The 12,487-nt window shown below is 39.1% G+C and overlaps 1 protein-coding gene across 4 annotated transcripts in view; it reads right to left on the bottom strand.

Annotated features, from left to right (window-relative positions):
- Window positions 1–12,487, bottom strand: part of LOC117290733 (alpha-2 adrenergic receptor-like) — a 46,241-nt gene that overhangs the window by 12,565 nt on the left and 21,189 nt on the right. Inside the window, exons 2-5 of one of the 4 annotated variants that reach the window (XM_033772277.1) lie at window positions 9,408–10,529; window positions 8,717–8,740; window positions 7,048–7,095; window positions 3,379–3,409 (exon numbers count right to left, since the gene is read on the bottom strand). In XM_033772277.1, coding sequence (XP_033628168.1) covers window positions 7,091–7,095; window positions 8,717–8,740; window positions 9,408–10,419 — 1,041 coding nt within the window. In that variant the 5' untranslated portion in view covers window positions 10,420–10,529 and the 3' untranslated portion in view covers window positions 3,379–3,409; window positions 7,048–7,090. Of the gene's footprint in view, window positions 1–3,378; window positions 3,410–6,873; window positions 7,096–8,716; window positions 8,741–9,407; window positions 10,530–12,487 lie in introns of those variants that run through there. The other 3 variants (XM_033772275.1, XM_033772276.1, XM_033772274.1) reach the window with 3 other exon arrangements.

Below are 12,487 nucleotides of genomic sequence, written 5' to 3' on the forward strand. Positions count from 1 at the left end.
TGAACTTAATCGGAAACATTTCTTAGAATTAACATAGCTTGAATGATTCTGCATTCTGGAAAGGGCTTTCAAAAAGAAACTGCAGGCCAAATTTGTCATCATTAAATAATCGCTCCAAGGTTCAATTTAATTTTGTGAGGCACTCATTTTCCAATAACAGAGTCTTTGGGAAAGTTGGACAAATTCAAGTCTGTAACCTTACATAGAAACTGTGTAAAGTTATGTTAAAATGCTGTCAACGTTTTCAACATCCTAAAAAAACATCCAATGACATCACATTTCAAATATATTGGTCTCTACATTTTGGTTCATTCCTGAATATTAATGATATTCAATCAACAAAAGCATTGAATGTAACCATTTGACTGATGCAAGCAGGAAAGAGCGGAAAAAACATGTACCGGGGAGGGGCCACTTGAGTCGTGGGCCCAGGGGGTGCCCTTGCCTAGGTGGTGCTTAAGCCCAAAGACTGAAATAGTGTCAATGTATGGAGTTGTAGCCATTCAGATGTGCAGGTTGACCCATTTGTTGTTGACACCACGTTTTAAATTTCACTCAAATAAAAATGGCAAAGTATATTCAAATTTTGCTCTGAAAGCGTATGAAGTAATATGACCTTTTACACCATGTTTTCCCTCTTTCAGAAGGACACTTTCTATCAGAATATGAGCGCATTTCAAAACTGAATTTGGCCTTGAAGGGTAAATGAGGACTGTATCATACAGTATAATATGAGTGCATTTCAGAACTGAATTTGGCCTTGAAGGGTAAATGAGGACTGTATCATACAGTATAATATGAGTGCATTTCAAAACTGAATTTGGCCTTGAAGGGTAAATGAGGACTGTATCATACAGTATAATATGAGTGCATTTCAGAACTGAATTTGGCCTTGGAGACCTTCTTTAACAATTGATGGCCAAGCCTCTCCTGATGCAAATGCCACCTGAGAATCTCATGGCTTGTTGAGGCCAGTGAAGAAAACTATCTTCAATAAGGAGCAGTTGCACCTCAAGGTCAAGCAGCATCCCTTCTCTGAAAACGGTTCTCTATGAATTTTGGGTTGAACGACAACAAATTGACTAGATCGGGTTCTGAACCAGCGACCTTTGAATTAACTTGCAGGTGTTCTACTGGACTAGCTGGACTTGTGGACAAGTACTCATTAGTGTTTGTGAGGTGACAGACGACTTGCGATGATAGCGTAATACATTTATCAAAGACAGCTCCCACAAGATCACAGCTCTCACTGGCTCTTGACTTGAAATGAGACCATAGTCAAGAGAGCAGTAGTCTCGCAGGGGCCAGTAGTCTCGCAGGGGCCAGCAGTCTCGCGAGAACATTGCCAGTGTTGCAAGAATAGCAGAAAGAGTCGAGAATACTTAAGAGGAAAAAAATGTGTCATCACCCCTTTTTCCAATTAGAACAGTCCAACTATTCCATTGAAGACCCATATACACAACAGGTTTTGTCAATACATCAGTGTCAGGGTAAACCAATTTATTAAATCAATAGGGTGGTTAAAATGAAAACTAAAATGATATTGATGATGAAAAAAAAAAAAACCTGGACTTTGTCACGAGGATCTTCCTATTCAGTCAATCAATTCAATTTCATTACTAAGTCTTATATCTTCCCTTTAATTTGGATAGCGTGACTATGTGCTGAGCTTTGCTAGGCTTGGTGAGGTGTCATGCCCACGGTTTCCCTAACAGCCTCGTTTATGAAATTCTAATGACATTGATCTATATATGTATATAGGTTACTTGACAACCATGTCTGAGGCATTCTATACTAAAGCAAGGCGTATTACATGCAGTACCTGTACCTTTAAAGGCGGTTGACACTATTGGTAATTTCTCAAAGTAATTGTTAGCATAAAAACTTACTTGGTTACGAGCAATGGAGAGCTGTTCATAGTATAAAACATTGTGAGAAACGGTTCCCTCTGAAGTAATGTAGTTTTCTAGAAAGAAGTAAATTTCCACGAATTTGATTTCGAGACCTCAGAATTAGATTTAGAGGTCCTGAAATCAGGCATCTGAAAGCACACAACTTTGTGAGACAAAGCTGTTATTATCTCACAACTTCGATGACCGATTGAGCTCAAATTTTCACAGGTTTGTTATTTTATGCATATGCTAGTCTTCGACAATTACCATTAGTGTCCAGTGTCTTTAAGATAAAGATTTAACTACTCAGCTCTAGACTGTCAGCCGCAAAAAGTATAAATGGAGGGTACAACTTTGGTGACAAACAAAGAGTGTAAGGGCCTTGTCACACAGGCAACCAGTTCCTGGCATATTTCTAAGAAGAAAAGGCATTCCCATTTGAATGTTAAATTTTTCTTTTTCTAAGACAATGTTTTGAAATTAACTCGAGTGCAACCTAAGCGGTCCTGTAGTTGGTTGCCTCCAAGTTGCCTGCAAAAGTTGCCTCGTGTGACAAGACCCTAAGACAATGCAACAAGATTCTGTCATTTGGCCCAGTGTCACGGTGCTTAAGTAGTAATCTTGCTTAACAATTAGCATGCAGTTAGACAGTACATACATGTTTGGTTTTTAGGCTTACAACCTTGTACTGGTATACAGAATTGTTTTGTGCTTAGCTTCTTTTTGTTCTTAAGCAGCTCTATGAAACTGTGCTCAGGTACCAGAATTAAAAATAAAAAGTTTTCAGCCTCAATGTTTTTTTTGTGTGTGAAAGTTTTGCTGGGACACAATTCATTTGAATTGGGTGTTTTCAAAATAAATGCTTTTAAATCTCCCAATCCAAAAGAAATGTGTCTCTTTATTTTCATTGATTATAATACTGATGTTATTAGTTTTATTTATTCAATATTTTGTATACCCATATAACTAAAAAACAGCTATTTTAGCCACAGTACCATGCAGTTACTCATGGTATTTAAAGGAACACATTGCCTTGGATCGGTCGAGTTGGTCTTCGAAAAGTGTTTGTAACCATTTGTTATAAAATGCATGTGGGTAGAAAGATGTTGTAAAAGTAGAATACAATGATCCACACAAACATGCCTCGAAAATGCACGGTTTTCCTTTTACCTCATCGACTAACACGGGCGGCCATTTATGAGAGTCAAATTTTTGACTCCCATAAATGGCCGACCGTGTAAGTTCGCAGAGTAAAAGGAAAACCATGCAATTTCGAGGCAAATTTGTGTGGATCATTGTATTCTACTTTTAAAAGATCTTTCTATCCATATGCATTTTACAACAAACGGTTACAAACGCTTTTTATAGACCAACTCGTCCGATCCAAGGCAATGTGTTCCTTTAAAACTAGGGACAAGTTTGTCATCACTGTTGGGCCCTCCCTAATAAGCAAGAGAACATTTTGAAATGTGAAATATTCACTCACCTGTTAAGTCTCATGGAAATGGAGGAAGTATCTTTCAATAAAAAAGCAAGGTTTAAAAAAACAAAAAACAAACAATAAAATAACACAACTGATGAACTGAAAGATGAAACATAACTGGTTTCAATTGGATAGCAAAACCAGAATTGAACAATGGCTGAAATTCTGTAGGTTGTAGTTTCGAATTGTTTGGATGCTACAAATCTAAATGAAACGTTGGCCCATCCTTTATGTTTGACACAAATTTGACACAACTATATACATTTCAATATAATTTATTTTATTTGTGAAGTCAAAGACTTTCAGAAAAGAAAACATAGTCACAAGCCAAGAACCCCATGTAGAGGGAACACAGGGAAGGAAGTTTCCGTTTTAAATGTGGAAGGAAACGCCAAGAGATTTATTCCAGGGAAACCTCATGCAGTTAGGTAGGGACTGACAAACCCAATCCACATTGTGTCCAGATGGCATTCGAACCAGGGATCTAGACGTGGAAGGCGAGCAAAGACACTCCAACAACTTTAATAGTAGCAGGTGCATACCCAAGCCTACATCCATATGGACTGTAAAAGGGTTAACCCTGTTTCAGCCCTAGGAGTAGGTGGCGACAGCCTCTGGAAAAAAAAAAAATTGTAGCCCACACCTTGAAGTGGCCTTCAGGTCTTGTGTGTCCGGCAACGTGCGTATATATATATATATAAAAAAAACAAAAAAAACAGAGTTCTTAAACTTATAACATCAATTTTTTGTATCAATGAATATCAGGTTTATCAATTCTCCATCTCCTGCCCCGCCCCGCCCGCCCACCAAAACAGCTGCTTACAGCTGCTGCAAACTGCTTTGATTACTCATTGGCGCCTACTAAATCTTAATTGCTAAGCAACGTTGCTGATGCCACAATTCAAATCACTATGGTGATATTGACTCAGCCTTTCTTAAAGGTTGGGTCATAGAGTGGTAAATACTCATTAAATAAATGACCATAAAAACTTACTTAATAAGCAATTAAGCTGTTAATAGTTTGAGAAAGGAATTATGCATGAAGAGCTTCTCAGATTTCTGAGGGTTGAAGTCACGTATGCCACGGCCAGAACAATCCATAATTGAATAAATAATTTGAAAAACGATCTGATAGTAAAGTCTCTCAGATTCAAATTTTGGGTGACAAAAACTGATACCTTACCCCATAACCACATAACTTCGAAGTGAAATGATTCTTTAAATGCTGTATACTATAAAAAACTGCTGTATAGATAACTGCTGTACAACCATGTACGTTTTCATTGCCATTAAATTTCAGAGTGATTACCAAACGACGTATAACTTCCCTTTAAGATGAATATTAGCGCTTTGTGAACATCAATCCCTTGGCAGGTGATGGGGGGGGGGGGGCAAGGATGGCACCAGCTCAATTCATTGGCTAATTTCCTACATTTCAAGGCAAGGTGGGGGGGTGTGGGCTGAGAGCACTAAGGGAAAACACTCAGGAACCCTAAAGCAATTTGCCACACAATGCCCTACATTAAATTGCACACACATGTTATTGATTCTACATGTACTAGGTCATTCTATCACATCATGTTTGCTTGACCTAAATTCACTAATGGTTTTAAGAACGGAAAACTCAACAATCAAATCAGCCTCTTCTTTACAAATCTCATCCAAACCACCACTCATAGGCAAGATAGGTCAGATGCCCCAGAAAATCACAAACCTCCAAACCTTCCATCAAAGATACCGCTGAACGAATATTGACAGATGATGCCGATTCAAAACAAAAAAACATACACAACCATTTGCATGATGCACAATGCATAAAATATATGTAGCATGCAAAATTGTTTAGTCTAAGACAGAGTAAAGCCCGGTTCATTACTTCCTGCGAATGCACAATTAATTTGCAACGCATAATTCGCAATAGTTGAGCTGTGCTCAATGCCTGCCAAAATTCTCAGAGAAACAAAGCTGTGATGTCAAAATTTGCTTTGCATCGCATTCACAATCCCATACTGAACCAGGGGTGGATTTCACAAAGAGTTAAGACTTAGTCTTATCTCGACTTAGGACGAGTAACTCATCCTAACTTAGGACTGGCCAGAAGTTTTCAATATCTCTTAAGACTAGTCCTAACTCTTTGTGAAATCGACCCCAGGCTTTATAAAGGATCTATTTTTGAGCCCACAGAATATCTATGGAGCAAGAATATCCTCCATGGTATATCAAAGCTCATCATAGTTCTACTTCCACGATTTCAGACAGACAGACAGACTGCCATGCAGTAAGGCTACATGCATCAATCAACCAGTTTGGTATGAGGTGTACATGCATCAATGCACTTTTCTAGCATTATCTCAAGGACTCAGTCTAAACACAGTTATCAATCATGTAAAACCTTAGAGCCATGTTTAACTCCCCATATTACTATAAAAATACAATGGACTACAGCAAAAAGTTGGGATTAATCTGTTATAAAACCTAATAACATTTTGATGAGACATTTTATTAGCGCAAAGGGGGTCAGTAGTGGAACTTTTGTGTGTGTGTGACTGGTTTGCTTTGCAGTGTTTAATAAGGAGGTTCTGCCTGAGGCACTGTCATTTTCAATAAAGTAAAGTTCGTTTCAATTCCAAACTTTTAAAGGTATTCTTTTTGACCTGTCTTTATAGTAAGGTATTAGAAAAGCTTTATCTTGCTTGTCAACTTTACACCTAGAGAATGATGAAAGACCTGTCTATTCTTATAACATTGTAAACACAGCTCAGACGACCATGTGGGACCAATATGCAAGGCTCTGGAATGTTTAACTAATGGCCAATTAGAATCAGGCACTTTGCACTTTCAGTGTGCAGTGAGCTGAATGGGTCTAATCCCAATTTCATAAAGCCTGTAAGCACAAACAAATTGCTAAGCACAGACAAATCATGCTTAGCAGGAAAAGGTTTTCAGGCCAAACTGTCTCCAAGTTCACATTGTTTCAACTGTGGTAACCCACTGTTATTTTTATTAGCAAAAAAATAGTTGCTCCAAAGAGTTTTCTGCGAACAGCTTAATGAAATTGGGCCCTGATCTTAATTGGTTTGTGAAATGAAAATCAAATAGTTCCAGCCCGCCACAAATGGTACTAAGTACGCAAATCATGAAAACGAAGCTCGCGAGCCCTCACACTTCAGCCTCACTACCATGGGCAGCGCGCCGTATCGATACCTCTCATCACTAACCCCTGGGAGGGATGTACTAAAAAACAACGCTGATTGGCTCAGGAAATTGGTTATGCATTAGATGTCAAGTGCGTGCGAGCTGAGTTTTTAGATATTTGTATGTTGATCACGCCCACGTTTTTTATGACACGTACACGTTTTTAAAAAACAAAAACAAATACATTCTTTAAAACGAAAGACATGCGTGCGCGCATAGAAAATATTGAATAATGAATATGTACACTCATTAATGGCTCATTTAAATGTGCTAGCATATAGCACATTTAAATTGGCCAATTCCAGGGGTTATGATCGAGCAAGGCATGCTGGGCAAAAAAAATGGGGCGGTGAGATCGATCACCCCTGGGAACGAAGTTGCTCAAACTTCTTGCAGTATGAAGTCATGAATGCTATAACTATAATGAAATTATGGTTCAAACTTGCAATGCATGCTAGCCATAGCATCCATACATACCACTGGAAGGGACTTTCTTCACTTGATCATGCCTGTGCAATCATCAATCTGTTTTTCAAAAAGGTTTCTTAAAATGTGTCTTGAGTTACGATACAGCTTGCTTTGAATTATTCAAGTCAATAGGCCACTTCTCATTCCTTATACATTGAATGTAGCCTGCCCCAGGGCAGCGTACTTAGGGCCACTGATTTTCCGTTTCAGAAAAGTGCAAATTCCGTTTGGCAAAAACATGAATTCCGTTTCAGGCACAAAAAATTCCGTTTCATGTTTTTTTAATTAGATAAAAGGTTGTTTAATACCCAGGGACACACTTATAAAAATCAATTTGAGATAAGTTGCACTGTTGACTTCGTAAAATGTTCATTTGAACTGACAAATTTCAAAAAAATACTTTTTTTTATAATTGTGGATTATTTTGTATACTGCTGTTCTAAAAAGGTTGCACTGTGACTGCAGTATCAATGCACATGATGTGATAGACTTGATTCCAAGTCTAAAACTGCAGTTGATTCTCTGCATCAGCCACATTGTAGGCTAATGACAGGAGTGTATCCACAAGAGGGCGCTGTTTCAGCATGATCAAAGACTTGGGAACAAGTCTATGGACGTGACCATTCTCCATCCACAAACAAAATGTCAGCCATTTTGTTTTCGCTTTGGCGACAGAATGTTGACAGTTTATGGTTTTATTTTAGACCTTTCCGAGATGAAAAAACATTGTATGTGTTCTTATAGATCATAGGTAAGCTAGTTTGTGTATTATTGTTGGTAAAAGAGAGGGAGAAAATGCAATTTGGGTGAACAAAAAATGTTTAAAACGTGCCGCGAATAATGCCCTTCGCTTAACCATGTTAACAACGTGTGTACATCATGTGTGTAAACATTGAGGATGGTGTGAAGTAGAACAGAATGATCCACGGTTACGATCTCGTACTTTTTAATGGTCTGATTTCTGATGCCTTTTTAGTTTAACAAAAAGAATCTTAATAAAGAATGCAATTTCAATAGTTTTGGCGTCAAGAAAAAAAAAAAAAAAAAAAAAAAAATCAAATTTTCTGAAATCCCGTTTTCCGTTTCAAAGGGCGGATTCCGCGAATTCCGTCCGTTTTCCGCGATCGCGGAAAATCAGTGGCCCTACGTACTACAAAAACAACCTCAATCTTGGACAAGTTCTATGGTGGCGCCATAGAAATAGAGAAAGGAAAAAACGTGTGTAGATCACAAGTATCTGTGCAACTCTTTCGTCTTTTTATAAGTCAATTTGTATGCCCTGCCATTTTAGTTGTATGGCGCTGCAAATTTGAGTATATTTGGGTAGATTTTAAGCATGGAATAACATGCAGGCCACGGCCTCTGTTGCCCTGGTCTTACCCCCCGCCCCCCCCCCCCCCCCCTTCAAAAAGGTTCCAATAGACTTTAAGATTTTCCAGTGAAGTGCGCCCTTTGGAAAATAAAAATGGTTTCGCCCTCTCAAAGATGAAATTTCCGACTGGACTTGCATCAATGCCTCAAGGTATGGATTCTCCTTCTATTGTCATAGAAGACATGCACAGAAAACACAAGTGACAAAAAATCCATAGTCTAATTCATATGGAAGACACATACTTTTAACACAAAACATTAAATATAAAATAAAACAAATTTTCTCAAAAGAACCGTATGAGCTTACCTCCGTTATTGGCAGTTCCAGTATCTGTTTAAAACAAAAGTGAGAAAGAAACAAAAAATACATTCTAAATAACAAACATTCAATAGCTTAGTTAAAGGAGGGTGTGAATTTTTTTCAATCTTCCAAAAGTTTTGATGAAGAAAAAAAAACTTTCAAAAGTATGATCTAACACTCAGTGAACACTTCTGTTGTGGAAAATCAAAGATTTCAAAGTTTGCAAAATTTAATTTGTGTGTGTTCACTTTGTGGTGTGCAGAGTTTAAGTTAAGAAATGTTTTGTTTATGATATCGCCGCACAATGCAAAGAAACAGACAGCCACTTCAGGGTGAGGGCTTTAACTGTTTTGGGCTATGACCCAAATCAAACGCCACCAGGGGCACGTTGCCACCTACTCCTGGGGCTGAAACAGAGTTATCCCCTTCAGTCTGTAAAGGATGTAGGCATTGGTATCCTCCACTAGGAACCTGGCTGGTAGAGTGAAATGCACTACCTTCTCAATAGGAGACTTTCCAACGCTAGGTGGCAGCAGACATACCGGGTAAATTTCCATTGTTTACGTAGTCCTGAACATGCGCATAATTCTGAGAACAATGGATTTACCCGGTAAGTCTGCTGCCCTCTATCGTCCCAGAAAGTCTCCCATTGTATGGGTCTTGTGCATCTACTGACTATAATTTTTCTAGAACTCACCAGAAATCATGCCTCCTTGAATGTCACAGCAGAATATCCTCTTGAAAGCTTTTCGGTACGACCTCGTCCGCCAGGCGTATATGAGCGGATTGAGGGCTGAGTTGGTATAGCCACTCCAGTAAGCAGCAACATTCAGTATAGTCGGCACGTTGTGAAAACCCATCGACAGTCCAAGTGTGGAGTAAATGAAATATGGCGACCAGCAAATGAAGAACGCCACAAAGACTATAAATAGAGTCACTGTGATCCGTACCTGTTGGTTGAAGATACGGTCTTCCGCCATGTTGGTGTTTTTCCGCAGTCGTTGGCTGTAACTTTGGATAGTTTTAAATATGACGCTATAAGTTATAATAAGGCATAGCAGTGGGATAACGATGCCAACAGCTGGTACATAGATGCCAATGAGTTTCTCTGTTAGTTTCTCAGGGTATTTTGGCCCACATTGTGACGTTCCAGGTTTGTACTGATTCTCAGTGAGGCCAACTATGGGCCCGATTGCACAGGTGAAACCGATGAACCATCCATACATAATCATGTAGATTGCTCGACGCCGGTTGATAAGGCGTCTTAAAGGCATAACGAGTGAGAAGAACTTGTGCAGGGCAATCACCATGAGACCATGTGTGGATGCTACAAGAAAGAGAGCCTCGAAGAAGGCATTGATGTTGCAGAGCACTGGCCCGAACCCCCAGTCTCCGTGGATAACAGTAGCCAGTGAGAAGGGCATGCAGAGCAACGAAACGCCGAAATCAGCGCAGGCAAGATTTGTGATGAACATGTTGGTCTTACTTCTCATTCCTTTGAAGAAAACCATCACTAAGATGATCAGGGCATTTCCGATGATGCTGATCGTCATGACGATAAATAAAATTGTCGAAAGTATAATGACGATGTGGAGATCCCAGTAAGGAGGCTTGGGTCCTGGGGACTCTGTTGTTCCATTCCAATTGTCATTGACATCTGTTTCGTTCAGAAAAGTCGCCAGCGTACTGTAAACCACAGGCACTGCCATCAATAGACGGTTGGAGTCACCAGCCAGTACATAATCTACCAAAAATGGTTGGTAATTAACGATATGTTGTCCTCTTTGATGATGCAAGATTTCTGCCAAAACGAATATTTCTGTGAAAAGAAGGAAAAATGGGAAAAACACAGTCATGGTATTGAACTAAAACTTCTTGCCATCAGTTTTCAAAGAAACTTGTTCCGTTTAAGTGAAGATCACTGTGTCTGATGCAAAATTTAAAAACTGCGCTATGGCGAAAATGAAGAATGCACCTAACAGAAATACCCAATGTCTGGGTGGACCTACATGTACGTAGGTGTGTGTCCACCTGAGAAATCAAATATTTGAAACAATTGTATAGGGACTATCTGTACACACTTTCTAGATCCTAGGCTTGTGGACAAGTCATTAATGGTCCCCACGGGGTGAGATAGTTGAGTTGTGGCGGTGCTCTCGCGAGGTCACAGCTTTTGCGCGAACTGTTGCCTGACTTCTACTCCCAATTAAGAGCAGTAGTCTCGCAGGGCAAGCAGTCTTGCAAGAATATCGCGGGAATCGCGTGGAGAGTCGGAACACTATCACCGCGACGGACATTTAACGACTTGTCCACAAGTCTATCTAGATCCAAGCTCAAAGAGTGCATCAGCAAGCATACTAAGAGCTACTGATATTATGAGCAACAATGCATTGCAGATGATGGTTCCAAAATAAGCCCACCAATGTAGTGTGTATTCCTAAACGAACCAGCAGTATTCCGACTGACATGAATGGTATGCTGTGCAGCCACATGCAGCCATGCAAATCAAAACTTTCGAGAGTGGCACTCTCATTCAGTGGCTGCATATATACAGGGAAAATCTCCTCTGTGGCACAATCAGTGAATAGCCCTCCCTCAACCCGCACTTCTTTCAGACAGTCAAGAGAGCATTGAAGCACTCATAGAAAGCACCATACAAACGTTACTAGGATATCTTGTTATATTGACTCTGGTTGAATACAGTGCAAGTCACGAGTACATCATTACACCGACTTACCAGAACCTTGATCCCTTGGGAAGATATGACCGAAAAAATAGTACAGCGGTCTAATTAAAGTTCTGTTGTTCACATAAATCTGTGTGATTTGCAAACTGATATATTATAGGAATGATCCAAATGAATGATATATCTACAGATAGATAGAAAGATGGATAGATAGCAGACGGTTAATCTTTTTTTACTACAATTTTACATTAAAAGTAAAAATGACCAGGGGTCGATTTCACAAAGAGTTAGGAGATATTAAAAACGTATGGCTAGTCCTAAATTAAGACGAGTCTTACTCCTCCTAACTCAAGATAAGACTAGTCTTAACCCTTTGTGAAATCTACCACCGGGCCAACAGAATTCTGCACTTTCGATCACCTTTAAACTCATCAAAAAAGTTGCAAACTGTTTAAAACACAATTTTATTTATTTATTTATTTTTTTTTTTTCCAGCCACATCCAACAGAGCAACCACCAATAACAGGATGGATAAAAACATGACAGCTCTGTGTGTCAGAAGAAGTCAACTTAATTGTTGTCATAAAATTCAAAAGAAAAACAACAGTCTTTAAACAACAGTTTGAACAATATAGTTCAACTTCAAAAGCGATTTTCTCCAAACTTAGAGTTTGAACATGGAGCAGATTTGCCACTTTGTGAAAATGGTGACAGTTTAGACAAGAAATAACTAACGACTTACATCACCCTCCCTATTCTTCATTCACTCCAAACTCTCACCACATAATTCACTCAACAGCCCTTCATCACGGTGCAGCCATCTTGAATTTCTCCCATTGATATAAATGTTACCAAACCGAGGCTGGAAGAACAAACTAGTCTGGTTCGCTAATTGCAAGATGATTAATAGCATTCATTAATGTTATTCGGTACGAGGAACTTGACCAAGATGGAGGCAGCATGATAACGGTCTATAGAATTGAAAGGTAATTTATCAGACTCAAAGTCAACGTTTGAAGACAAATTTTGTATTTGTTCTAAGAAAAAAGACCTACCCAATAGTTTTATTGGTCGTCTGAAATAACAAGACC

The sequence above is a fragment of the Asterias rubens genome, chromosome 5, assembly GCF_902459465.1.
Source record: "Asterias rubens chromosome 5, eAstRub1.3, whole genome shotgun sequence".
NCBI lineage: Eukaryota > Metazoa > Echinodermata > Asteroidea > Forcipulatida > Asteriidae > Asterias > Asterias rubens.